Here is a 27,263-nt window from a genome sequence, read left to right as displayed (position 1 = left end):
TGCGCCCCCAGCGCGCACGCTCCTCCCGCAGCCGCGCCGACTTCCGTCCATTTGTTCACCCCCAGATATTTATGGGGTGCCAGCTACTCGTCGGTGCTTCGCTGGCCATGGAGGGGAGGCACGAGGAGAGGCAAAGGCGGCGCCCACACCCCTGGCCTGTAAGCAAAGATTTGCAGATTGTGGCTAATACTATGGAGAACACATGTGGGTGGGGTTGGGCGGGAGTGTAACGGCGAGGCCGGAGTGGGGCGCGGGTGGGGGATGGGAGGTAGCGAGGTGGGAGCGGGCAGCCAGGGCGCCCCGGGAAGGCAGGCAGGATCCGGGCGCGTCGAGAACCGCAAACACACGCCCCTGGAATGCGTCCCTGTGTCAAGTTCTTTGTGCGCACTATCTCATTAATTCTCCCAGAGATCCAAAGAAGACGGTGTCCTGTTTTTCCAGGTGCAGACGTTGAGCACAGAGAGGGTAGGTAACCTGACCAAGGCTGCACAGCCAGGCACTGGAAGCCAGAGGGTCCGAATTCAAGCCCAAAGACTGCACTTTTATAAAAACAAAACCAACCACAGAAGAGCGTCAGGGAGAAAGAGTTTGTACCCAGCTGGGAGTGAAAAAGGCCCACAGAGGAGGGAGGTGGGTATGAACTTGGTGTTTGCAGGACAGGCACCCTCTCAAAGGGAGGTGGTCCATACAGTTTCAGCCACTCGAGGAAGGCCCTCGCTGCCCAGCCCAACTCCGGGTCACCGGAGCCCACAGCCTTTGAGACTGTCAGTCCCCGAGGCTGGCTAATGGTTCCCATTGTTCTTTAGTTCACAAAACGAGTGAGAACAAAAACTGCAGTTTGCAACCTTCTAAAATGATTTCCGTGACCCTGTAGAGAACCAGCCCTTGCTGTGGGCCACTGGCCTCCATGTGACCCCAAAAGGCAGAGATTTGGCTTTCCAGGGACAAAACTGAGTTCTAGGATGGGTGGTGGGGCCATAAGCAAGCCAGTGAGTGCCCTGGGAAGTTGGGACAGGGGATAGGTACTGGCTGTTCAGAGTGAGCTGGGGTGGCAGATTGTATTTTCTCAAAATGGTCACATTGGTATTTCTTTAAAAAATTTTTTTTGATGTTTTTAGTTATTTTTGAGAGAGAGAGAGAGACAGAGCATGAGAGGGAGAGGGGCTGAGAGAGAGGGAGACACAGAATTCGAAGCAGGCTCCAGGCTCCGAGATGTCAGCACAGAGCCCGACGTGGGGCTCGAACTCAAAGACCGCGAGCGAGATCATGACCTGAGCTGAAGTCAGATGCTCAACTGACTGAGCCACTCAGGCACCCCCAGATTGGTATTTCTGATTCCATTTCCAGAACCTTTCCACTCCCCTCAAGACACTCCCTCACCTATACTTTTCCTGCTTGAACCTGGGCAAGCCTTGTGACTGCTCTGGCCAATAGAGTGTGGCAGAAATGATGCCATGTGACTTCTAAAGTTGGGTCATAAGGGAGATTCACCTGTCCCTCAGAAGACCCCCTGGAACCTGGCCACCTTATGTGAGGAATTCCAGGCCACTCAAGACGCCAATGTGTGTGTTCTGGCCGGCAATAGCCAGTAGACCGGACTTAAGTCCTCAGGCCATGGGGCAGACATGAGACCCGCTTTGAGCCACCCCTCTGGGGGTGTTCTGTGGAGCTGAGGTGAGCTGCCCCCCACTGAGTCTTGGCTGAGTTGTAGACTCATGAGCAAAACCGATATTGTTACTGTATCAAGCCATTACTTTTGGGGATAACCTGTTATGTAGCCACAGTAACTGTAATGGCAATTGTTTAATAATTTTCCCTATTTGAGAGATGGATAGGTGGGTACAGAGGGGGTCTTGTCTAAGGCATTCCAGCTGGTGACCAGCAGGTGATCTGATTCCAGAGCCAGTGTTTATTTATTTTGAACTTTTCATTAAGAACATTTTTAAACAAAAGGAGAGAGAATAGCACAATTAACCTGCTTGTACCCAACACCCAGACTCAGCAGTTACTAACTCATGGCTGATCATGTTTCCTCTCTACTATCAATTACCTCCCTTCATTGCTGGATTTTTTTGAAGCAAATCCTACACATTATATAATTTCATTTGTAAATACTTCACTATTTATCTCTAAATGAGAGTCCAGTCTTCTCAAGTCCTCTGTTATCTTTTTTTTTTAAAGCTTATTTATGTAATTTGAAAGAGAGAGAGAGGGAGAGAGAGGGAGGGAGAGGGAGGGAGGGAGACAGAGAGAGAACAAGCAGGGGAGGGGCAGAGAAAGAGGGAGAGAGAGAATTCCAAGCAGGCTCCTTGTTGTCAGTACGGAGCTCGACACGGGGCTCGATCCCACGAACCATGAGATCATGACCTGAGCTGAAATCAAGAGTCAGACACTTAACTGACTGAGCCCCCCAGGTGTCGCTGAAGTATTCTATTACCTTAACACCCAGGCATCTGTTGAGTTGACGTAGTGGTCTGCACTTGATCTTAGCCAAAAGGCCGAGAAGCGATGATGATGTAGTGGTCTGAAGCAGTTTACCTAACTGACCAAGTCAGCAGGCATGAGGAAGAGGCAGACATTAGACAATATGGTCAGGGGGTTTGTCTATGTTAACATTTGCTCTGTGATTTTGCAGGAAGCTCAGATGCCATTTATCTGGGTTTCGGAGCTGCACAGCTTGATGCTGAATAAAAGTATCTTGAGCCACACATGTGAAGAAAAGGCTCTTTTCTAAGAATCTGAACTCAAATCCAATATGAAAAGCACAGGTCACTGTGGGCCTGTCAGGAGCCCGGGGAGTTGTCAGCCAGGGCTCTCTGTGGAACGATAAACTAAGCGATGCTGCTGCTTTTGACAAATGAATTCCCTGTCTCGTTATCCTGAGCTCACCTTCTTTTTCTTGCCCTTTTTGCTGAAAGGAATTCTTGTTAATGCATTTATTTAATTCAGAACTCCCAGACTTCTAAAGCAAAAAAGCCAATCAGCATGAGGCACCTAGCATATTGGGTCTGCCAAAGTAAGTGTTAAATAACAATAATTACCCCTCCGTGTTACCCAGCTGCATTGTCTGGCCCGCCAAATTCCCTCTGGGAGGCCCTGGCATTGGGGGAGGAGGCCCCTATCAGGCCAGTGGTGTAGGCACAGGGACCTGACCAGACCTCACAAAGGCCTCAGGGCCTGCTATAAATAAATCATGGCTCTGTGCAAGGTGGGTCCTTCCAATTGGCTGCTCCAGTCCAAGAGCAGTCATGGCTTCTGTGGGTAAACCAGGAAGCCCTTCAGGGTCCTTACTGTGGCTCTCGGATCACTGCCTGTGTGTGTGTGCTTGGGGCCTAGGCAAGCCCAGCTAAGGAGGCATCTTCTTCCTTGGGTGGGATTGGCAGATCCCTTCTTCATTACTCACACTTTGTCCCCAGTGCAACTCTCCAGGGTGAAAAAATTCTGGAATCTTCTCCATCCCCAAACAGATGGGAAGATATGACCTGCTGCAAAATCACTAGTTAGGAAGATGTTAAAAGAGAGGGTGTACAAACAAAGAGGACAAATGGTGTGTAAAGATGGGCACTTGCTTATGACACAGTCTTCTGATTGACAGGGAGTGATACACGTGGGCAACAGGGTGGTGGCAGGGGTTGGAAATTCACCTGCAAAATCATATAATGATTTGCAGTTTTCAGAGCAAGGGGTTGGGAAAAGGGACCTCCTAAGGCTTTTTCTGCAGTGCCTGTCTGGAAACCCCTGGCAGAGGTTTCTAGTTTTTCCTCACCATGAGGACCGGGGGCCACAGAGGAGGCCTCCTCTGGCAGAGCAGTTTATTTTTGAGGAGACACTTGCCGACTTCAAAACTTTGGAGCTAGCTGGAAAATACTTTTCTTTCCCATTTCTGTTTTGTTCTGATAGTTTGCGGAAACCCAGCTACCTTCCACCCTCACCGCGGCAGCTGGTGGGAGGAATTTTCAAAGGTGGGCGGGGGTGTGGCCCAGGGGCGTAACCTCGGCCCAAATTTGAATCCGATCTGCATAGCGTCTGGGAGCCTTGGGCGGCTGATCTGTCTTTCCTTGCGGTCTCCCTCCTTCCTTGAAGGCACTCTTAACTGAACACCTGGTATGTACTGTTGTTCTAGGCGCTGTAGGTAAGAAGTGGACGAAACAGTTCCTCCCCCTCCGGGGAGCTTAAGTTCTAGTCGGGGAGACACGCAAAAAACACCATAACGAAATGCGCTTAGGAGCTTCGGGAAGATCCAGACTGCGGTTGACACCAGGCCGCCGCAAGACCTGCTCGACTCGGGCAACCCCGGGTTCCGCCCAGCGCGAGTTGCTAGGAACTCGCCTCCGCCGCGGCGAGGGACTGTACCGGCTGGCCGAGTCTCGCGAGGATCTTCGAGGTTTCGCGCGGGACCGCCCATCGGTTGCCGGGAGACGCTGCGGCCTCCGTCGGGCGGGCGCCTCTGTCTGCAGGTCGCGACGGGAATCCACCACGAGAGCCATGGTGAGGAGGCGCGGGGTACCCGGCTAGGGTCCCTGAGGGGGCCAGGGGCTCCTCGGTTAGACAGTCCTGCGCGCAGAGAGACCCCCGGATGGGGAGGCCTGGGGTCCCGGGACCTGTGCGCACTGAGACCCCAAGAGTGGGCAGGCTTGGAGCTCTGGGTTCCTGGAATTGAGGCCTTGGTGCTCTCCTGGCATTCCCATGAGGAGAGCATGGGGCGCTACGCATGCCGCATCCCTCATCCCGCACGCACGTTGAGCTGAGAGATCTGGGATCTCCAGGCTCCTGTGCTCACCGCCCGCCCCCCCCCCCCCCCCCAACCCCCGCGCCGAGATCCAGGGTTTGATGTGCAAGCCGTCCAGAAAACCGAACCTGGGACAAAAAGATTTCCCATTTGTTATGGAAGTCTCAGTCCTCCGATCCTTGGGCCCTAGGGTCTGACATTATAGGGTCCCATGGAGCACAGTCGGGGTCAGGGGACACCCTAGGACGCCCAGTCTCTGGGATGGAGAGTCTGAGGCATACCGCAGTGGCTGGAGTTCCCGCTACAGCAAGGAGTACTGGACAGAGCCCCAGGATACAGGAACTGCTGTTTCCTTGGAGAACCCCGTGTGAGGCAGGCCTGTCCGAGCAAGACGGGGAGCTCACCGCCGCTCCAGTTCTTCCTCCTGCCTCTCTCCTGTAGATTGGGGCCCTCAGCTGCCCTGGCACCCATGGTATAGACGCGTTCAGTAGCGCATTTTCTGGGGTGTAGCCCGCGGGCCATCAGCTGGCGGGGAGAATGCCTCTCCAAGCCCCTGCAGTTGGCTGTGAATTGCCAAGTAGTGGTGAACCTTTGGGACCTTCTGATGGGACTTCTCGAAGGAGGAAAGATTTTAGTGGATGGGTCTTTTATTTATTTATTTTTAAAAAAAAAATTTTTTTTTTCAACATTTATTTATTTTTGGACAGAGAGAGACAGAGCATGAACGGGGGAGGGGCAGAGAGAGAGGGAGACACAGAATCGGAAACAGGCTCCAGGCTCCGAGCCATCAGCCCAGAGCCTGACGCGGGGCTCGAACTCCCGGACCGAGAGATCGTGACCTGGCTGAAGTCGGACGCTTAACCGACTGCGCCACCCAGGCGCCCCTGGATGGGTCTTTTAAAATCAGCTGGAAAAGATCGCTAAAATACTTATGTGTATCACTAGCTTGTGGGAATATGGGTGATTTTCCTATTCACTTTTTGCTTTTCTGTGTTTTCCGAGATATCCACGTAAAACTTTTTTGTAATCGTAAACATGTTACAGAGACGTGTAGACATGCATGTACACACATGAAAACATTAATAGGGACGTTTAGACACACAGATATGTTACAGAAACATGTAGATTCATGCACATGCAAAAGCATGGGTCACAGAGTTGGGAGAAGTCTAGGCATAAAGACAGGGATTTGGAAATTCAGTACGTGCTTGAGTGGCCCTTGAGAGGTGAGTGGAGGTGGGAGGTTTCTCTCATCTTGTCAAAGTTGTTAAAAGCAAGTGACACTAAGAGCAGGTCCGTGTGGTGAACTGTTTATAGCACACCCGTGGCGAGTGCTGTCTGCTTCAGCTCCTGACAAGGCTTCTTTCAAGGATTTATTTATGTATTTATTTTAATGTTTAAAATTAATTAGTAATAAATAATGTTTATTTACTTGTTTGTTTATTTATTTAAATGTTTGTTTTTGAGAGAGAAAGAGAGACAGAGCGCGAGTGGGGACGGGGCAGAGAGAGAGGGAGACACAGAATCCGAAGCAGGCTCCAGGCTCTGAACTGTCAGCACAGAGCCCGACGCGGCGCTCGAACCCACGAACCGCGAGATCATGACCTGAGCTGAACTGGGGTGCTTAACTGACTGAGCCACCCACATACCCCAAAGATTTTTTTTTTAAGTTTATTTATTTTGAGGGAGAGACAGCGGGAGCGGAAGAGGGGCAGAGAGAGAGAGAGAGGGAGAGAGAGAATTTAGAGCCTGACGTGGGGCTTGATCCCACAAACTGAGATCATGACCTGAGCTGAAATCAAGAGACACTTAACTGACTGAGCTACCCAGGCGCCTCTGATTCTCTGAAAGAGTTTTATATTTGGAAGAAAGGAAGCCTTCTATTACCACCTGTGATCATTGCTATGGAGACATTTCTCCTTAGACTTATTGAACAGTTTCTTGCAGGTTTCTCTATGGTGGTGACCAAGCATTATAGCCAACATAGTAACATTTGGCAGTGTGGTATCGGGGTTTGTCCTGGCCAAGCACATTTTGCATCTACACCAAGGAGGTCTCTGCCACGTACCAAGGAATGGATTTGGAATGAGTTCCCCGTCCCTTCCTTTCTGAGGGAGAAAATGTTCTCTTCTAAAAAGGAAGATTTTTTTTCCTTGTTTCTCCAGAGGTGTCAACAGAGAAATGTGTGGGTGGTGAAGGGTGGGGAAACCTTAGGGCGGAGTGATGTGCTCCAGGTGGGGCATGAGACAGTGAGCAGTAGGACAGAGGTACCACGACAGGTATTCCTCTTCCGGTGAGCCCGGGAATTAATCAGAGCCAGGCCTCCCTGTCTTACCCGATCATCTCTTCTTTAATCAAAGGCGCCCAAGAAGAAAGGGAAGAAAGGGAAAACCAAAGCTACCCCGATTGTTGACGGGTTTGCTCCGGAGGACATGAGCAAGGAGCAGGTGAGCAATTAGGTCGGGATGGGAGTGGCGAGTGTCGTTTGAAGTTGTCTCTGGCTGTTTGTCTTTCTGAACAACTTCTTTTTTTTTTTTTTTTTTTAATTTTTTTTTTTTGACGTTTATTTATTTTTGACACAGAGAGAGACAGAGCATGAACAGGGGAGGGGCAGAGAGAGAGGGAGACACAGAATCAGAAGCAGGCTCCAGGCTCTGAGCCATCAGCCCAGAGCCCGACGCGGGGCTCGAACTCACGGACTGCGAGATCGTGACCTGGGCTGAAGTCGGACGTCTAACCGACTGAGCCACCCAGGCGCCCCTTTCTGAACTTCTTACAGACTGTTGCCCACTGCCTCCTCGTCCACCTCCCCTCAGTGTGCTCCTGCACTCGTGTCCAAACCAAGATAACACCTCTTCCCATTTCCATACTTTTCGTTGGCTCCAAAACTCTCAAGCACAGTACAGTTTAAAAAAGGCATCAGTACACTGAAGACATTTTTTTTTTTTTTTTTTAAAGTTTATTTATATTTGGGACAGAGAGAGACAGAGCATGAACAGGGGAGGGGCAGAGAGAGAGGGAGACACAGAATCGGAAACAGGCTCCAGGCTCTGAGCCATCAGCCCAGAGCCTGACGCGGGGCTCGAACTCCCGGACCGCGAGATCGTGACCTGGCTGAAGTCGGACGCTTAACCGACTGCGCCACCCAGGCGCCCCTGAAGACATTTTTAAATAGGGTGGTAGCAATTTGGAAGGACATGATTTTCCAAAATAAAAACTATTTTTAATTTTCTGTATATCCTTTCAGTCTTATCCTTTTATGCACCTGATGCTTACTGAGCTGTTATATGCATATATAATTTTGTTGTTTATTTTATTTGCATTAAACAGTAGGAATTATTTTAAGCCACTTACCCATTTTGACGATTTTAAGGACCAGAGAACGTAATTATCTAATTATAATTCCAGTGAAAAACTGCAGCACGTGGTGAACCATGAGAGCAGGTGTGGTGGCCCCTGCAGCCTTTGTGTTGGTGACTGACCCGTGAGTGAGTGTCTGCTATAGGCCTCTTGAGGGTCCCATGTCAGCTTGTGGGTTGGTGTTAATAACTCCCTTGATAGTTTTAAGACATAAATACAAAGGAGACGGGGACAGTGACATGAGCTGAAGTTGATGAGCTGGACAGAGGCCCTTGTACACTAGTGAAGGGTTGCTTTATTTTACATGCGGGGGAACCTCAAGCAGTTTAAGGAGATGGTGATGGGTTCCAGTTTGTGTTTTGGAGAGAGGGCGGGGCTGCTGTGTGTGGAATGGACGGCACATCACATTGCCATCAGTTGAGCTGTTTCTCGTCTCCCCGTTTACTTCTTGTCCCTGTGGATACAGAACTGTGACACAGCAGTGGTTAGGTTGCACGTGTGAGCACTGACACCTCAGAACTGTCTAGGGTCCAGGCAGGGGTGAGGGACTGGGGACAGCTGCAGTCAGTTCATTGGATGGTTACCTTGGGGGCACTGGGCTCCAGTGTGGTCTGTTTTCTGCTTTTCAAAGAGAAGCTAGAAATCTGGATATTTATAAGAAACCTAAATATTGAGGGAAATCTAAGACTGTGAGTCAATCGAACTAGGTAGGAGCCTGGTTTAGGCTATCTGTTTGAGTCTAGATACGAAAGGTCTGTGCCATGAGGACACTGTCATCTGCTGAACCCCTCATCAGACCCCCATGGGGAGGCAAGCCCCACCCAGGTGCCCCACCACAGAGCTCTGGCTGCCCCTCGTTGGGGGCTTGTTATCTTGGCCTTCTCTCTTCTTAAAGTTTTTAATTCATTTTATTCATTTATTTTTACTTTTATCTTCTAATGTTTTATTTCTTTTTGAGAGAGAGAAAGTATGAGCAGTGTAGGGGCAGAGGGAGACGGGGACAAAGGATCTGACAAAGGATTTGCTGAGAGCAGAGAACGCGATGTAGGGTTCGAACCCATGAACCGTGAGCTCATGACCTGAGCTGAACTCAGACGCTTAAGCAACCGAGCCACCCAGGCGCCCCTCTCTCTCTTTTTAAAAAATGTTTATTTATTTGTGGGGGAGAGGGGCGGAAGGAGAGAGTGGGAGAGAATTCCAAGTGGGCTCTACTTTCAGTGCAGACCGTGTGCATGACCCTAGGGTCATGGCCTGAGCCGCCATCAAGAGTCGGACGCTCAACCGACTGAGCCACTCAAGCGCCCCTTGGCCTTCTCTTGAAGTGAGAAGTGTGGTTTCCCTGTGGGGAGTGGGGTTATCAGGAGAGAAAAACTTCACACTGAGTGGCCTGAAGTTGTGCTCTGAAGATGACTGATTCTTGATGGAGATGAAATTCCCAAGAAAGCCAAGAGCCAGCCCCACGTAAAAAAAAAAAAAAAAAAAATTTAACCTATTTGGAGATTTGCAGTGGGCTTCGGACAAAACCTTTTTGACTGTTAGGGGTTCTTCTGGGTTTGTATATTTTTTTTGCTTAACATACCTTTAAAGGTGAGCATTTGTTTGTTTGTTTATTTATTTATTTAAAGTTTTATGTACTTATTTTGAGAGAGAGCAAGGGAGGGGCAGAGAGAGAGGGGGAGAGAGAGAATCCCAAGCAGGCTCTGTGCTGACAGTGCAGATACGGGGCTTTAACTCTCGAACTGTGAGATCGTGACCTGAGCTGAAATCAAGTCGGATGTTTAACTGAGCCACCCAGGCACCACCAGAAGGTGAATGTTTTTTAATTTAGCATTGTTTTGTTAACGTGTGTACATGCTGCTCCATCATTTTCATATTTATGTGTCTTTGGGCCATATAACCTTTTAGTAGATTTACTCTAATTTCTCAGCCATTTCCGTATTTAAAATCATCTCAGATTACTTCCTTTAAACTTTTCTTGCTGTTGTAATATGGTGTGGCTAATGTCTTTGAGCAGATAACTCTTGTATTTTTTGGTTCTTTTTTTTTTTTTTTTTTAAACGTTTATTTACTTTCGAGAGAAAGAGAGCATGAGCAGGAGAGGGGCAGAGGGAGAGGGAGACACAGAATCGGAAGCAGGCTCCAGGCTCTGAGCTGTCAGCACAGAGCCCGACGCGGGGCTCGAACCCACGCACGGTGAGATCATGACCTGAGCCGAAGTCAGACGCCCAACTGACTGAGCCACCCAGGTGCCCCAACTCTTGTGTTCTTTTGAGAAATTCCTCTAGTATAAATTCCTGGCAATGGATGAAAAGATACAGTCATATTTTGATTATTGGTTACATTCAAGGTACTTCTGCTATTTTCTGAATTATGTCCTGTCCTCGGGACCTTTCTAGCATCATATTTTAACATCTCACTTTTAGTTTTTACTTGTGTTTAGGTGAGAACAGCCTTTCTTTCTTCTTCGCAGTGGGCAGGGGCGGGGGGAGGGCCCTGCTGGGCCTCACGGCTGCGCTCTGCCCGGCAGGTGGAGGAGCATGTCAGCCGTGTCCGCGAGGAGCTGGACCGTGAGCGTGAGGAGCGCAACTACTTCCAGTTGGAGCGGGACAAGATCCATACCTTCTGGGAGATCACGCGGAGGCAGCTGGAGGAGAAGAAGGCCGAGCTGCGGAACAAGGACCGGGAAATGGAGGAGGCTGAGGAGAGGCACCAGGTTGAGATCAAGGTAAATGCAGCTGGCCTGCCCGTCCCTGCTGGACGTACCGTATGGCCCAGGAGAACAGGGCTCGAGCAGGGGGGCATTTTGTTGCTTGCTTTGGGGTCACAGCCCTTTGTATCCTTTACACTGGGAAATGAAGGTTTGTTGTTTTTTTAAGTTTATTTATTTTCAGAGAGAGAGAGAGAGAGAGAGAGAGAGAGAATGAGTGGGGGAAGGGCAGAGAGAGAGAGAGAACGAGTGGGGGAAGGCCAGAGAGAGGGGGAGAGAGAGAATCCCAAGCAGGCTTCATGCTCATCGCAGAGCCTGACATGGGAGATTGTGACATGAACTGAAATCAAGAGTTGGACACTTAGGGGCGCCTGGGTGACTCAGTCGGGTGAGCGACCGACTTCAGCTCAGGTCATGATCTCAGGGTTTGTGAGTTCGAGCCCCACATCGGGCTCTGTGCTGACAGCTCGGAGCCTGGAACCTGCTTCCGATTCTGTGTCTCCCTCTCTCTCTGCCCCTCCCCGACTCATGCCCTGTCTCCCTCTGTCTCAGAAATAAATAAACATTTAAAAAAAAAAAATTAAAAAAAAAAGAGTTGGACGCTTAACTGACTGAGCCACTCATGAAATACTCATGAAAGTATTTTTTATAAAAGGGTATGTGCACGGGGCACCTGGGTGGCTCTGTCGGTTAGGCGTCCGACTTTGGCTCAGGTCATGATCTCCTGGTTCGTGAGTTCGAGCCCCACATCGGGATCTCTGCTGTCAGCTTGGAGCCCATTTCAGATCCTCTGTCCCCCTGTCTGCTTCTCTCTCTCTCTCTCTCTCTCTCTCTCAAAAATAAATAAAACATTAAAAAAAAAAAAAAGATATGTGCCTGCAGGTGAGCATGCGCGGGCAGGTGAGCAGGCGAGTGTGCGTGTGCCGGGGTGCGGGTGAGAGTGTGCAGGGAAGCGAGCGGTGCTCTCGCTGCCTGCAGGTGTACAAGCAGAAGGTGAAGCACCTGCTGTACGAGCATCAGAACAACCTGACAGAGATGAAGGCTGAGGGTGCCGTGGTCATGAAGCTGGCCCAGAGGGAGCACTGCGCACAGGAGGGTGTACTGCGCAAGGACATGCGGGCGCTGAAGGTGGAGCTCAAGGAGCAGGAGCTGGCCAACGAGGTGGTGGTGAAGAACCTGCGGCTGGTAGGTGTGAGGGCCGCCAGTGCCTGACTGGCTGCTGGGGACCGTGAACTCCTGATTAGTCAACTTACCTGGGAATTCATATTTTGTTTAGAAGCTTCCTGCATTTTGGGAATTAGTTGAACTATTTAAGAAAAAGACAAATCCCATTTGGGGGCCAAGTACAGAATTTTATTTCAGATCTGAGCAACAAATGGACTTCCCAAGGGGAAAATCCAGCCTAGGGTCCTCTTCATGTGCTGCTGACACCTGACACCTGGCTGCTTTCCCAGGGAGTCTGTCAGGTGCATTTAGAAACATACAGAACCGGGGTGCCCGGGTGGCTCAGTCGGTTGAGCGTCCGACTTCGGCTCAGGTCATGATCTCGAGTTTGTGAGTTCGAGCCCTGTGCCGGGCTCTGTGCTGACAGCTCAGAGCCTGGAGCCTGCTTCAGATTCTGTGTCTCCCTCTCTCTCTGCCCCTCCCCTGCTCGTGCTCTGTCTCTCTTTCAAAAATAAACAAACATTAAAAAGAAAAAAAGAAACATATGCAACCATTAACATGTCTGGTATACCAGCCCCTCCGTGGCCATGGCAGTTTGTCATGCAAGCTGGGTTCATAAGCACCTGGCTAACTTTTTGGTCCTTTCTGAGTGAGGCTTGGGGGTTCCAGGTGGAGGTTGAGATTCATTTGCCTGGTGCCCATAAGGTGCCAAGCCCTGTTCTGATCTCTGGGGACAGGGAACAGGACTGAGAGAATGACTGCCCACATGTGGTTGACAGTCCAGGAAGGAGACAAAAGACAGAACGAAGTGTTGGATACGTGGAGCATGTCCACAGGCATAAACGCGGTGGGAAGAGCAGTGTGGGGAAGAGGATGCAGTGGGTTGAGGGTAGGGTTGTATTCTTCTACAAGGAATTCTGGGAGTGTCTCATTGAGAAGGTGACATTTGGGCAAAGGCTGGAAGGCGGTGGGGCTGAGCCAGGCTTAGGGAGACCAGGTCTGGAGAAGGCATAGGGGATGGGCTGTTGTGGAGGCCCAGAGGAGCAAGGGGCAAGGTGGCTGGGCAGGTAGGTCAGAGCTTGTCGGCATCAAAAGCCACAGTCAGGACCCAGCTGTTGACCTGGGTTTAGTTGGGGGAACTTTGGAGGTTTTGGGCAGAGGGAAGATGTGTCTGACTTTGGTTTTCTAAGGTTCTTCTTGGCCGTGGGTTCGGAAGACTTTGTTAATAGGTTTGCCTCATGCTGGAGGCACCGCAGCCTCAACTAAGAAAAAACTTTGCAGTGAAGGCTGACGGTGAAGTCTTGGACCTATAAGAATAGTCTGATCTTTGCTGACAGACAGATTTCCAGTGAATTTGGTGATGTGAGGCTGTCTGCTTACATGAGGCCTGGATATGGAGTAGTTACGTGGTCAGAATACCCCTTTGTGCAAAAGTACTATCCTATAAAAAATAATCTAAATTTTCTATTCAAAACCTCTCTATATAACTGTGAAAATAATTGTGAATGCTGCTCTAAGTCACAGCTGAAGCAGGCCGTCAGGCATCTGGAGAGAACCTGCAGCTCCGTGTAGACATGGCCCGTGCTCTCCGACCTGTGGGCAAGCTGAGTGAGGGGCCAAGCACGGTCAGTGTTGAGCACGTCTGTTAACATTCGGTCATTAACCAAGGAAAGTGAATTATGAAACACGGAAGTTACCAAAACCACGTTATTCTGAGCATGGTCCAAGAGCTCGGAGGTGAGGGGAACCCAGCACCCTCCAGAAACAGCGCAGAGTTTCCGGAGTTGGATTTTCCATACCACCGAGGAGCAGGGCCAGCCCCAGGGAGAGGCTTCTGTGTGTGTCTGTCACCTAGTAACGGCCTGCTTCTCTGCCTTCGCAGAAGCACAGCGAGGAGGTCACCAAGATGCGGAATGACTTCGAGAGGCAAGTGCGAGGTCAGTTCCTTACATGCGTCCTGTCAGAAGGAAATTTACCTCTAGGGCCTGCTCACCCAGGGCACAGAAACCAGGTCAAAATGGCCTAGACGCGCAGAGAGAAAATGTAGTTTCCAAGGCTGACGGATTGCCCAGAATCCCGGAACAACTTACTTCCACGCAAGTTGGGGAGGCTGTGATTACCACCTACGGCCCTACTCCCGGCACAAATCAGCAGTTTGAGGCACGTGGCAGTTATTGTCTTGTGGGCAGTATTCTTAGAATAGTCTTCATGTCTTCTGGCCCAAGGAGGCTCCCGTTTGAGAAGTCTGTCGGGTTCACAGACAAAGCTCTAGAGTCGGCCTGGATGACCACCGAGCCGTGGGATCAGCTGACACTTGGTTTTGGGAACCCTAACCCCGGGATTGATTATCAGTGCCTGCTACAGGCAAAGGAAGGCAGACAGTGGTGTGTGTGTGCTGAATATGTCATCTGTGAGCCTCAGCAGAGAGAGGTCCACTCAGACCCGTCCTGTGCTTTGGCCGCGCTTGTGTGCACAGCCTTCATCCCGGTGGATGTTCCTGGGCTGTGTTTAGAAGTCCCATCTATTCTTTTTTTTTTTTTTTTAATGTTTATTTTTTGAGAGAGCATGAGCAGGGGTGGGGCAGAGAGAGACAGAGGGAGAGAGAGGATCTCAAGCAGGCTCCATGCTATCAGTGCAGAGCCCGACATGGGGCTCGAACTCATGAAACATGAGATCATGACCCGAGCCGAAATCGAGAGTCGGACGCTCAACCTACTGAGCTGCCCAGGTGCCCATAGGTTCCATCTATTCTGATAGACACTGGGCCACCTGTTCCTCTGCTAAGCTGCCCTATATGTGCTTCTGCCTTTCAGAAATTGAGGCCAAGTATGATAAAAAAATGAAGATGCTTAGGGATGAACTTGACCTGAGGAGAAAGACTGAGATCCACGAGGTGGAGGAGAGAAAGAACGGCCAGATCAACATGCTGATGCAGCGGCATGAAGAAGCCTTTACGGACATCAAGAACTACTACAATGACATCACCCTCAATAACCTGGCTCTCATCAACTCCCTCAAGGTGCTGCGCTAGGGCCGGCTGGGCCGGGGGCCCCAGACACTAGGTCTCCACCCCGTCGGGCCCATTACTCTCCTTTTAAAGATGTTTCATGGTGCCCCTCTGTCCTTGTTTGAATTCATAATGGAGCCTCTCCACACCTGTGGCTGGCGGCAGCCAGGATGTTGCCCTGACTGTAGTGTAGGTGGGGCTCGTGAAAAGGACACATTCGACAGGTGGAAGCTTCATGCGGAACTGTAGTGGGAGCCCCAGCATGGCTGCACAGGTGGTGTCATCACCACGCAAGTGCTGGCAGGGACAGAGTTCCCACGGTGGGGAATGCCCCTCGGGTCCTGGAAAAGTGTAATCTCAATTTGTGTGGAAGCAGCCTTCCTAGAAGATTCAGAATAAGTGAAGACTGCAAAATTACTCCGTGTTTATACACAGAACAGGTCTTCAGGACCGTCCTTGGTGGGCAGGAGGGCTCCTGGCTCTGCCCTCTGAAGACCTCGGCTCTGCCTGCCGAACCCCTGCCGCACCCCTGCCGTACTTGTGCCAACAGGAGCAGTTGGAGGACATGCGCAAGAAGGAAGGTCACCTCGAGAGGGAGATGATGGAGGTGTCCGCGCAGAACAAGCGCCTGACAGACCCTCTCCAGAAGGCTCGGGATGACGTGACTGAGATGCAGAAGAAGCTTGGGAACTATGAGAGGGACAGACAGACCCTGGTTGTGAGTTTCTGCCTGACTGTGCCTCCCTCCTTGCACTTCCTCCTGGGCTAGGAGAGGAGGGACATCAGCAAGGTGTCTCCTGGGTCCCAGAGCAGGATCGGCCTTTAGGGCAGGACTGGGGGGCTGAATCTCAGCTTCTCTGACTGGTGTCCTTCATGTACAGGATGTTAAGCTGATGCACAATCTGGGCAATAGGTGTTTCCACCAGCTTGCTGCGGGGGGCGCTCAGCTGCTTGTGTCCTTGAGCCAGTCCTTCGTTCATTCGTTCGTTCCTTCATTCATTCTATCAGTCTCTACACTGAGGATGGGGCTCGAACTGACCGCGCTGATCCAGAGACACCAGGTGCCCCTGAGGCAGCTCTCTTCCACAATTATTTTTGGCCTTGCCATCCCCCAGGAGCCTGCATTACGTGGACGCCTGGTCCTGAACACTTTGTCCTCCACCTTTCATTTTCTCTCCAGCGCACAAAAGCACGTTTGAAGGTTGCTGAGAAAGAGCTAAAGGACCTGCAGTGGGAACACGAGGTGCTGGAGCAGCGATTTCTCAAGGTGAGCAGATGCCAGGCCGGCATCCCAGGGACCCCCAGTCAGGGAGAGACCCTTCCTGTAACCCTGGCTCAGCCATAGGTTTCAGGAAGCCTTAAAACCGCGGCTGGGTTTCTAGGTTCGAAAGCTGGGAGTCCTGTTGTCCACTTCTCACGCTCTGCAGCCTTATGAGGCAAAACCCTGTGGTACATTCTAGAGAAGGCCCAGGGTCTCACAGAGCAGGTGCCCTGCTGGGAGACCATCACCCCCAATTCTCTTTCCCCCTGGCTCACCTCTGAAGCACGTGAAGGGTACCTGGCCCTTGCATCGAGGGTCTTTTCCATGTATGTACATGTGTTTAAGTAGTAAACTGTCGGGCACACATTGTAAAGAAGTCCTGGAGCCCTGCCGTCTGTGAGTGAAAATGAGAGGGCCCTCCTGCTGTGCAGTGCTGGTTCTCATGAGTGGTAGCAGCTCCTTGAGTTTTGGGCAGACTTCTTCCTGTGCACCCTTATGTACAGGTGGCTTCATGCCTTACGAACGCTGTGCTTTTTTTTTTTTTTTTTAACCTCACCTTGATTGTGCTGTCTCCAGATTGTACACACAGAACAGTCATGTTCGGCTCTGTGCCAGAACGCTCCATTTAAAAAAATTTTTTTTTTTTACATTTATTTATTTTTTGAGAGACATAGAGAGACAGAGCACAAGTTGGGGAGGGGCAGAGAGAGAAGGAGACACAGAATCCGAAGCAGGCTCCGGGCTCCAAGCTGTCAGCACAGAGCCTGATGCGGGGCTCGAACTCCCAAACTGTGAGATCATGACCTAAGCTGAAGTCGGACGCTTAACCCAGTGAGCCACCCAGGTGCCCCAGAAGGCTCCGTTTGTTATGCAGCCACTTCCCCTGGAGAGATGTCTTTGTTTTCGTCCTTTGCTGTTACAAACCACCGCCGCTGCCACTCTCTGTGGGGCTTCTCCAGCTCTAACGAGGGTGCCCTCCTACCTCCTGAAACAGCTTAGTAGACGAGGGTCCGGTTAGTGTTTCCTCCTGCTTTCCACAGTGTGGATGGCTGCAGCCCTTTAATCCCGTCACAGACAGTGGGTGTGGCGGCAGTGTAAATGACACCCAGCCCCCCCATCCGTGGGTGGGCACTGGTGAATGGAGTTCACTCGGCAGAAGTGGTATGTTCTGGCCCAGGGAAGAGGCGGGAGGGGGCTTCTGACCAGTGAGATGCTTCCGGGGGAGGTGGCCTCTTTGTCCACTGCAGCCTGTCCCTTGCAGGTACAGCAGGAGCGAGATGAGCTGTACAGGAAGTTCACCGCGGCCATCCTGGAGGTGCAGCAGAAGGTGGGCTTCAAGAACCTGGTTCTGGAGCGGAAGCTGCAGGCGCTGAGCGCTGCTGTGGAGAAGAAAGAGGTGCAGATTAATGAGGTGCTGGCGGCCTCCAACCTGGACCCTGCTGCCCTGACCCTTGTGTCCCGCAAGCTGGAGGTAGGCCCCAGGCGGGCTCCTGGGGAGGTGCTGGGCTGGAGCCTCATGTCCTTGCCCCCCAGTAGGCGTCCTGAGCTTGGCTTGGGGGTCGCTTGTTTCGTGTGTTTGTGTCCAGCCTCCGTCATTCCGGTGGGGACCCTCAGGTGATGTTGGGAGGGTCATGGGTTTCCTGTGGCCTGAGCATAGATGGGGCTGCAGATGTCTGCTCACAGGCCCGTGTGTGCCATCAGGCTCCCCAGGTTCTCTTTTACTGGCTTTGCTCAGGTCTGAGGTCTTCTGCAGTCCCCTCCTTAACCTCTCAGCCCTTCTGGCCCTGAGCCCACTGCCCGTCCAGTTCTCGAGATGGGTTTAGTTCAGCCTATCAGGCCCTGGGTTTCTCAAGCTGCTGTGGGCCAGCGCTCCTCGGGAACTTGGCAGCAAACCTAGAGACAGGCCTGGGGGACAGTCGGGCCCGTGAGCTCTCAGCTGAGACTACTGCCACAGTCTGCCTGGGTTGCTTTGATGTCCGGATGTAGGCTGTGGGCAGTTAGGATGGGGAAATGCAGGGCCGTGGGCAGTTAGGACAGGGAAATGCAGGGCTGTGGGTGCCCCTTTGTGGTGGCGGGTGCTGTGGCAGGGTTCCCAGAGGGAGTGATGTCTGAGCAAAGGCCACGAGTTCACAGTTCCTCGTGGTGCTCCTTTATGCTGGAACCATCTTGGGCACTGGGGACAGCAGTAAACAAGACAGATGGGGCACGGGTGCCCATGGGCTGGTGGGGCCAGCTGAGGAACCCTGGCAATAGCTGCCAGCTTTGGCTCAGCAAGCAAAAGCCTGACAGCACCTGGCAGGCCGTCTTGCCTGGAGCTGGGCCTTGTGTCTCTGTTCCCTGGGCCTAGTTGGGGCATGTCACAGAAAGAACGGGTGAGGCTGGACAAGGGGTCTCTGGGCTGCCGCGGGAGTGCGGCTGTGCAGGGATCCTGGCCACCTGGGTGACCTACTGTAGCTGCCGGGTGTGAGACAACCCCAGGTGCAGTGCCCTTGGGTGCCTGGGAGACAGACGCGGGTGTGCATGGCCCCAGAGAACGCAGCTGGTCTGTATGTCTTTATGGAGAGGCCCAGTGAGGAGAGGCCAGCTTGTCCCAGAGGTGGATCCTTCCAGGATAGACGGTGCCTGTGTGTGTCTGCTTTTCCTTCATGGAGAAACAGATCTTCGGAGTTAGGGGCTGCTGACTGCTTCGGTTTGCGCAAGCGTGTTTCATCCTGAGAAATGGCACACATAGCATTTAAAAAAAAAATGTTTTATTTATTTATTTTGAGAGAGAGCGAGAGCGAGAGAGAGCGAGAGCGAGCGAGAGCGAGCAGAGGAGGGGCAGAGAGAGAGGGAGAGACAGAGAATCCCAAGCCGGCTCTGCACTGACAGTGCCGGAGCCTGATGCTGGGCTCGAACCCACGAACCGTGAGACCATGACCTGAGCCCAAACCAAGAGTCAGACGCTTAACTGACTGAGTCACCCAGGTGTCCCTACACAGGTAGCATTTTTTAGGTGATTTGTCCCTGTGTAGTTCAGCTGAACATAAACCCCCCTTTGCTCACATGACACCCAGGCCCTGAGGATTAACTCTGTGTCAGGTCACTTCATGTTTATGTAAAGCATCCTGCACTGGCCTACTGCCCACCTGGCCTTGACCTTAAGCTTGCAGCTCCCACTTGGTTGTATCCTTGTGAGCCCCTTGCTGCTGCTTGGGTGTTGGGGGGAGTGCAGGGCTGAGGCGAAGGGAGCAGAGCCAGAGGGATGGGGGTGATTCTCATGCTGTTGGCTGTGCCCCTGGGTTTGGGGCTGGTAAGGAAACATGGAAGGTCCTGGGTGGGGCAGACTGGATCAGAGAGAACCCTCTGGGAAGGTGGGAGGTGAGCTGGCACTGAGTAGGGGTGAAGGACCTATTGCTGGTGGAGAAGTGCTGAGGAGTCCAACGTTATGGAGTGCCCATTTCTGGATGAGACCAGATGCTGCTTTCGGGCAGCAGTGAGTCCTGGCTCAGGGGGTGGCAGGGCCAGGAGGGCCTGAGTCACTCAGGACAGGCTCTCGGGGCCTGTGGTGGTGCAGCCACATGGGAGGGGCCTAGTCCGGGCTGGCAGCACCATGGACTTGGGTCTGGGGGCCCATCTGCGTCCTTGTTTGTCCTTGTTTGTGTGTGAATCCCTGTGAACGCCGGCCGGCGGGGAGCGAGGGCCCTGTTAGAAAGGTCAGGACGGCTTTCCTGCCTCTACTTTTGGGAGGGGCAGCTGGTCTTGGAGCTGGATGAGGCTGTGTTGCCGGCACTCCTGATGAAATCAGTCCGGTCCTCAGCGGTTGCTGCAGCTGGGCCTGTGGGCCAGGGTCACCGTGGGCCAGGTGGCAGCTCTCGCCTTTCCTGGACGCTTACTTCTCTGGCCAGGCAGGAACCCTCCAGGCAGCGGGTGGGGGTTCAAGGGGCCTTCCCTGGGCCGTGGTTGGCCCGGCTCCTCTAATCTCGTGTCCTCACTTCCCAGCATCTAGACAGTCGCCATCTGGAGAGGCAGATGGTGTCTTCCCTTTCTCCTCTGAAGACCTGTCTGTGCGGCTGGCTGCGCCCTGTGTGGATGCACACCGTGATGGGGTCAGGCTGCCATTCCCTGGATGTCTGCGGTCCCCTGCTGGAGCTCCCAGACCCCTGCCAACCCCCGTCCACCTCAGCTCAAAGACAAGCTCCAACTCACATCCACCTTTCTCTCCTTAGAATGTTCTAGAATCAAAGAACAACGCTATCAAGGACTTGCAGTATGAGTTGGCCCGGGTCTGCAAGGTATGAGGAGCCTCCTCGACCCTCTCTCAGGGCCCCACCTGATTTACACTTTGAGGCATACACAGCCTGAGGCCGTCTGGGCCTTCTAAGGGTCACTGTGTGTGTGGACTGGGTCTCTGATGCTGCCACGGGGGTGCGGTTGTGCTGGCATCCTGGCCACCCGGGAGACCTGTAGCTGCCGGGCTTGAGACAGCCCTGTCTCAGCTCTGGCCATGGTCCTGGTGTCCCTTACAGGGGCCTGCCCAGTGGATGTCTGCTAAATGAGGGTGCTCTGTCCCTGTCTCCCTGTTTGACCCTTTACTCTTGCTGACCTGGCGTCTGGGGTGACTGGTGGGCCTCCTTTGCTGCTTCTATGTAGGGGACAGTTACGAGTCTAAGCTTCTCTCACTCCTTTGTAAGTCTGATGAAAGCTGCACCCCGTACCCACACCAAAGCCACCAGCAGTGTGGAGGCCTCCCGCTGTTGGGGAGTGGCAGGGAGTGCCTTGACCCTTCTCTTGTCTGCCTCATGAGCCCCAGAGGCCTGGGCCCTCTACCCGGTATTCACTCCTCTGTGGGTGAGCCCCCAGCTCTGCCTTGGCTTTGCCTATGGGAAATGCAGACATAGCGCCGCCTACAGATACATTTACCTCGAGCAGCCACCCCGTGAGTGTGACTCAGATAAGCCCATAAACCTGCCGGTGGACATTGCATCCTGGTTCTACTGTGCACCCTGGGTTGTGGAACCCCAGGAGGGAGGCAATGCCTGTCACTGGCGCTGGGCTCCAGCGCCCGTGACCAGATCTCCCTGAGCCTTTCCTCAGCCCTGCCCATCTGGACACTTCCCTTATATGCTCTGGCATCCCCTGATACTTAGATCTACAAAATTAGAACCATCTACTGGTGTGTGCAGTTCTAAGGGAATGTATCTGATTGTCAGGAGGTCCGACCCCCAGAAAAAGGTGAGAGCCAGGACCTAGCCCCCAAGTTCTGTCTGGAGCCCAGCCTGAGCTCACCCTTTAAATCTCAGCTCCAAGCATCAGCACCTTTTTCTTGATAATGGTGAGGATGATGTCAGACCAGGCTCCAAGCATTTCCTGTGCATTTCAATCCCTTGTAACCAATCCGATGCAATTAATTTAACTCTTTAAAAAGTATCCATTTTCCAGAGGGGGGGGGGGGAGACAGGAACCTTGCCTGTGTTGGCCCCACCAGCACTGTTGCCCAGACCTTAGCCTTCCTGGGATCGGGGGATGGAGGGCCGCCTGCCTGCACTCTCCACCCACAAGGCAGGGAGGGTCATATACACGTGGAAGGTCATGCCCGTGAAGTCAGGGATGACTGATTTGAATGAGAAATGCCTGGCAAGGAGCCAGGAGCACGTTCAGACTCTAGTTCTGCTCTGAGTCTGTATCTTCTGCTTCAGTTTCCCCATCTGTGAAACAGGAATAATGGCAGTGTCTCCCATTGTGGGTTAGCTGAGTTATGTACGTGAAGGTGCTTATGATCAGGTGTGGCGTACCGTGAGCCGTTGGTAAAGGTTAGCTTTAAATGGTTTTCCTCCACCACCCTCCTGCACCCTCCAGAGCTGAGTAAGGCCTGGGCTAGAGTCACCCTCCGTGTGGCTCCGCCCCTCCCGATGCTGCTCTCACCCCACAGGCCCACAGTGACCTGCTGCGCACCTATGAGGCTAAGCTCCTGGCCTTCGGAATCCCTCTGGACAACGTGGGCTTCAAGCCTCTGGAGACGGCCGTGATTGGGCAGACGCTGGGCCAGGGTCCCGCGGGGCTCGTGGGCACCCCAACGTAGTGCCCGCCTGGGACTGCTCCCTGGATGACACTCCCTTTCACCAAGGACAGGAGCGGTTTGTCTATTTGTATCGTCTGCAAATGAAGTTTTTCTACATTTGCTGTGTGTCTTGTTGCCTGGCTACGTGGAGGAGAGGCACCTCCAGGGCCCGTGGTGCCCTGACCACTTCCTTCCCTGCTGCCCTCCTTCCCACCTCGGGCCAGGGCAGCACCAGCCGAGCCCAGGAACCGCAGCAGCCTTGCAGATGCCAGCACTGACTTTATTGACGCCTGAGACTCAGCGGCTACTGGAAATTGGGGGGCCAGAATCTCCCGCAGGGAGTGTGAACTGGTGCCCTCTGTTGAGGTGTCCCAGTGAGCTGTGGGGATGGGATTGATGCTCACAGGCCAGCAGTTGTCCAGAGGAGGCGATGGCTCAGCCACTAGCTTCCTCGATACGTGGTGTAGGACCACGGGCTCAGCAGCAGGGGCACATGGAACCTGTGGGTCTCGTTGGTGATGGTGAAAACGACCTGAGAAGCAGAGAGGGCACCGGGACAGAGTGAGGGTCCGGTGCAGCACACAGGCAGCCCAGACTGTGGACCGGGGGCAGAAGTTAAGTGGGGCTGGAGCCCCGAGGGCCAGATGAAGCCAGTGGAGAACTGGAAAATGGTGAGGGCTGCGGATGGGGCTGAATCCTCCCCCGGAGAAAGCCCTCGGCTCGGGGAACTCGAAGGATCCGCCCCGAACAGGGTCAGGTGAGTGCCTTTGTCCACAGGGGCTGAGTCACTTTTGGCCCTGCCCCACAGCTTTACCCAGGGACAGGGCAGGGATGGGTGTGTTGTGGTAAAATCCCCGGACACCTTTCTTCCGAGAGCTCAAAGCAGGTGAACTCACTGCTTGCCACCGCCCAGGGAGAGGTGGGACCAGCCTGCCCACTGCAGGAATCTTGGTGAATCATAGGCCTCCACCCCTCTGGCCCTCACCTCCACATACGGGTAGAAGCTCTCCTGCCCCCTCTTCTTCCAGTAGCCCTCAGTGTCAAAGGACAGCTTGTAGGTGCCTGCCTTCATCGGGCCTGGTGGCAGGAGCCCCGGGCAGCGGCCATCCGAGTCGGTGTAGCTGGAGAGAGTGGAGTCGGAGGGAGTGAGGAGTCACCCCTGCCTGGCTCTCCAGGGTCGGTCGGCCCATGGCCTCAGACGCCTCCACAACCTGAGTCACCGGGAATCCCCTGCAGCAGGCCACGTTCTAGGGCCTGGGGTCTAGAGCAGCTAGGGGACACCACTGCAGTGTCTTTTTAGGGAACTCCAGTACAGAGAAGCAGAAAAGGAAAAAAAAATGTATTCCATGAGCAATAATCCCTTTATACTGGCATGTATTTTTCTAGATTTTCTCTATGCATAACTATGCTTATTCATAAACTTGGAAAAATACTCTAAAATGGATTGTTCTATTCATACTGTTTGATAGCTTGCCCTTTTCATTTAATATATTGTGTGTGGCTTTCTGGATCAGTAACTGTCCCCAAACCCCCATCCTCATGGTGGCCTGTTTCCAGCTGTACCGAGTGTCTGAATGGAGGGTTCTGAGGGCCTGGCGCTTTGCTCACTGATCAGCCCCCAGTCACGTCTGGAAAGTTCTCCCATTGTTCTTGCCACCTGTGCTTTCAAGTTTCTGTGCTGCGACTGGAAGGAGCAGCATGTACCCCCACAGTTTATGGGGGAGCAGTTGGGAATGGGTGTCTAGGATCCTGCGGGGGACTCCATACATTCCTTCAAGAACCTGGAACCCCAGCCTCTGCGAAGGGGCGGGGGATGAGCTCTCTGTCCTCAGGCCCTTCAGGGGCCCCTTGGGGCCCAGCCGTCCACTCCCACCACCAGAGGGAACCTGCCTCCTTCAGGAGACTCGCGGGGCGGCCCCAGCGCTACAAGGCAGGGCCTGGGCTGGGCCTAATCCAGTGGAGCCTGGGGCAAGGGGCCAGGGCCTGCCGAGCCGCCCACCTTTGCTTGCCTCTCGCTGCCTCAGTCTCCGCGACTATAAAAGGGGCAACTATGGAGCCTGGCCACAGGCTGTAGTGAGAATAAGAACACAAGAGAAGTGTTCGGTGCACCGCCTGGCACAAGGTTACCTGTTAATCACGGTGACAGTGAGGCGTTCAGATGACACTTCAGGCCTCAGCCAACCCTGCCCTCAGGGAGAGGCAAGCCCTGGCTCCCGGCCCAGTAGGCACTGGGGCTGTGAGGCCGCACCAGTGTGTTCTTTGGCCCCGAGGCTGAGGGGACCATGGCACGGTGGTCAGCACCGCCATCCAGCCCACACTTCCTGGCTATCTGGACTCTCTGTGACTCTCAAGCCTACCTTTTTCTCAGCTCCGTCCACTGCTGGCCATGGTCCTCGAGCCTGGACAGACGGAGGCAGAGGCCCTGGGCTGGGAGCCCTGAGGCCGTGTCCAGCACATGCGTGGTCAGCGGGCTGCTGACCAGCTCCATGCCTCTGCCCTGAACCACGAGAGAGGGACAGGGATGAGCGTGTGGGGCCCAGCCCTGTGTCCGCACTGGCGTAGAGACCGCAGCCTCGGAGTAAACAGCCCCAGAGGACAGAGTCCCCAGCTGCCCCTGGACCCTGGAGGGGGCGGGGTTGGGCTGGAGTCCCTGAGTCAGCTACGTGAGGCTGTGGGGCCAAAACACTGAAAAACGCTTCATAAACAATGCTGGTCTGACCCCCATTCCCCCACGCTAGACCCTACTAGGGCCCCCTCCCCTCCGCCCAGCCACTGAAGGGCATCTCCACACACGGGCTTCCTTCTCCAGCCAGTCAGTGCGGGCAGGGGTTGGTCAGACCCCATCTCCCCGTTCTCCCAGAGCCCCTGGCTCATGCGCCACCTCGGACCTTAGCCCCCAGGCCGCGACGAGCCAGGAACCCAGCGTCCGGACCCGCCCCCTACCTCCGAGGAGCCCAGGTGTCGCTGGAGCGCCCGCAGTCGCGGAGCGGCCCCCGAACTCATGCCGGAGCCGCCCACGTCCACCACCCCTAGAACGGTGGTCCTGAGCGGTGGTCCTGGGACGCAGGTACCTGCCCGAGTCCGCCCCTGCCCTCACCCTGGCCCCTCCCAGGACCCGAGGGCCACGTGTCGGGCCAAACCCAGGTGGGGGGCGCGGCGCGGTGGCGGGGAGGGCGGCTACACCTCGGTGTCCACCAGGGGTGTCCGAGGGGGCTTCGCTGCGGAGCTCTGGCGTGGCGACGGGGGCGCACAGACCTGCGGGGGCCGCGGAGGCTCCTCCCAGGGCCGGAAGTGAAGTTGAGGGCACCGGCGGGAGGTGGGGTTTGGGGCGGGGCGCGGCGGGGGGCGCGGGGGCGGAGGGGGGAGGGGCGTCCGTTCCGGGTCTGTGGCGCCGCAGGCGGGGCGGGGGCGGGACGAGTAGGTCCGGCGGAGATCAGCGTGGGCCGCGGGCTGCCCTGACTGCCCTGACGGCCCTGAGAGACCACGTGACGGTGCCTCAGTTTCCTGTCCGGTTCTGTAAAACCCTCGGCAGTAACTCCCAAGGCTGAGATGAGGCGAAGCTGTCTACCTACCTCTCTCCCCTTACGCCCCTCTGGACCCCCACCTCTAGGGAGGCTCTGCACACTGACAGCTTAGGGCCTGGGAGAGAGGAGCAAGTGACAGAACTGAGCGGACGGGTATCGCTCAGTCCATCGCCATATTGAAGTTCTTGCACATAAAATATTTTATGTAACATAAGTAAGGGCACTCTATATTTAACATCTGGAAAGGTCTACACCACCATGTTGGTTGACTGGTTGTGTTGTTCTAGGTAGGGAACGTTTTTCTTGCTGTCAAAGGGCATTTTCCAACTACTGGATGGTGAGCATGGACTGTGTGTAGGTTAAGAATCACACCCCTCCAAGTCAGGGAAGAAGACCCTCCTAGCAAAGGTTGGGAGTGTGCTGGTTACACCTACTTTGGAGTTAATTAAGAGATCTCTATTTGCGGGGCTCCTGGGTAGCTCAGTCGGTGGAGCCTCGGACTTTGGCTCAGGTCATGATCTCGCGGTTTGTGAGTTTGAGCCCCAAGTCGGGCTCTGTGCTGACGGCTCAGAGCCTGGAGCCGGCTTCGGATTCTGTGTCTCCCTCTCTCTCTGCTCCTCCCCTGCTCACGCTCTGTCTCTCTCTCAAGAATAAAGATTAAAAAAAAAAAAAAAAAGAATATCTATTTGAGGGGTGCCTGGGTGGCTCAGTCAGTTGGGTGTCCGACTTCCTCCCGGGTCATGATCTCACTGTTCGTGGGTTGGATCCCCGCATCTGGCTCTATGCTGACAGCTCGGAGCCTTGAGCCTGCTTCCGGTTCTGTGTCTCCCTCTCTTTCTGCTCCTCCCCTGCTCATGCTCATGCTCTGTCTCTGTCTCTGTCTCTCTCTCTCTCAAAAAGAAATAAACTTAAAATTTTTTTAAATAAAAAAAATATCTATTTGAGATTTAAAATTTTTTTTTCAACGTTTATTTATTTTTGGGACAGAGAGAGACAGCATGAACGGGCGAGGGGCAGAGAGAGAGGGAGGCACAGAATGGGAAACAGGCTCCAGGCTCTGAGCCATCAGCCCAGAGCCCGATGCGGGGCTCGAACTCATGGACAGCGAGATCATGACCTGGCTGAAGTCGGACGCTTAACCGACTGTGCCACCCAGGCGCCCCTATTTGAGATTTAAACACACAGTGACGTTTGGCTGGGATTATGTTTACAGGAGATAACCCCAAAGAGAGGCTCACACCTGTTTTTGCCAACACCCGTGGGTACGATGGATGAGAAACAACCAGATGTCTCCACTGGGGACAATTAAATAAATGAGCTCTGTTAACAGACCGGCATGCTCTGCAGCCCATTAAAGAGAATGAGGTCCATTTGCGTGTAACAGTGTCCTGGAGTAGTGACTAGCCGCAAGGCATGACACAGGGTGTAAACAGGGGGAGGCGTCTATACCTTTCTGCTCTGAATGTGTGTA

At 53.5% G+C, this 27,263-nt stretch overlaps 2 protein-coding genes across 5 annotated transcripts; one reads left to right on the top strand and one right to left on the bottom strand.

Annotated features, from left to right (window-relative positions):
• Window positions 1-35: 35 nt before the first annotated feature.
• On the top strand, window positions 36-22,388 carry DRC4 (dynein regulatory complex subunit 4). Of its 4 annotated transcripts, XM_086688540.1 has the most exons (13): window positions 46-158; window positions 442-630; window positions 4,124-4,488; window positions 7,090-7,176; window positions 10,617-10,814; window positions 11,775-11,981; window positions 13,843-13,897; window positions 14,774-14,979; window positions 15,518-15,685; window positions 16,148-16,234; window positions 17,490-17,699; window positions 20,437-20,502; window positions 22,140-22,388. In XM_086688540.1, exons 3-13 carry the CDS (start codon window positions 4,216-4,218, stop codon window positions 22,287-22,289), a joined length of 1,707 nt encoding a protein of 568 aa, XP_086544666.1. In that variant the 5' UTR covers window positions 46-158; window positions 442-630; window positions 4,124-4,215; the 3' UTR covers window positions 22,290-22,388. The 4 variants fall into 4 exon arrangements, with proteins under 4 accessions (XP_086544665.1, XP_086544666.1, XP_086544668.1 ...); XM_086688539.1 differs by lacking the exon at window positions 442-630 and having other exon boundaries at window positions 36-158; XM_086688542.1 differs by lacking the exons at window positions 442-630; window positions 20,437-20,502 and having other exon boundaries at window positions 66-158.
• Window positions 22,389-22,527: 139 nt separating this feature from the next.
• Window positions 22,528-25,357, bottom strand: LOC112857490 (5-hydroxyisourate hydrolase-like). The gene is made up of 4 exons (XM_025920830.2): window positions 25,212-25,357; window positions 24,626-24,765; window positions 23,254-23,389; window positions 22,528-22,800 (listed from the first exon to the last, which is right to left on the bottom strand). Exons 1-4 carry the CDS (start codon window positions 25,269-25,271, stop codon window positions 22,711-22,713), a joined length of 426 nt encoding a protein of 141 aa, XP_025776615.1. The 5' UTR covers window positions 25,272-25,357; the 3' UTR covers window positions 22,528-22,710.
• Between the last annotated feature and the right edge of the window lie 1,906 nt (window positions 25,358-27,263).

The sequence above is a fragment of the Puma concolor genome, chromosome E2 (assembly GCF_028749965.1).
Source record: "Puma concolor isolate L17-30 chromosome E2, mPumCon1.1.hap2, whole genome shotgun sequence".
Taxonomy (NCBI): domain Eukaryota; kingdom Metazoa; phylum Chordata; class Mammalia; order Carnivora; family Felidae; genus Puma; species Puma concolor.
Note: the sequence above shows the minus strand (reverse complement) of the source record. Positions and strands in the feature narration are given on the sequence as shown.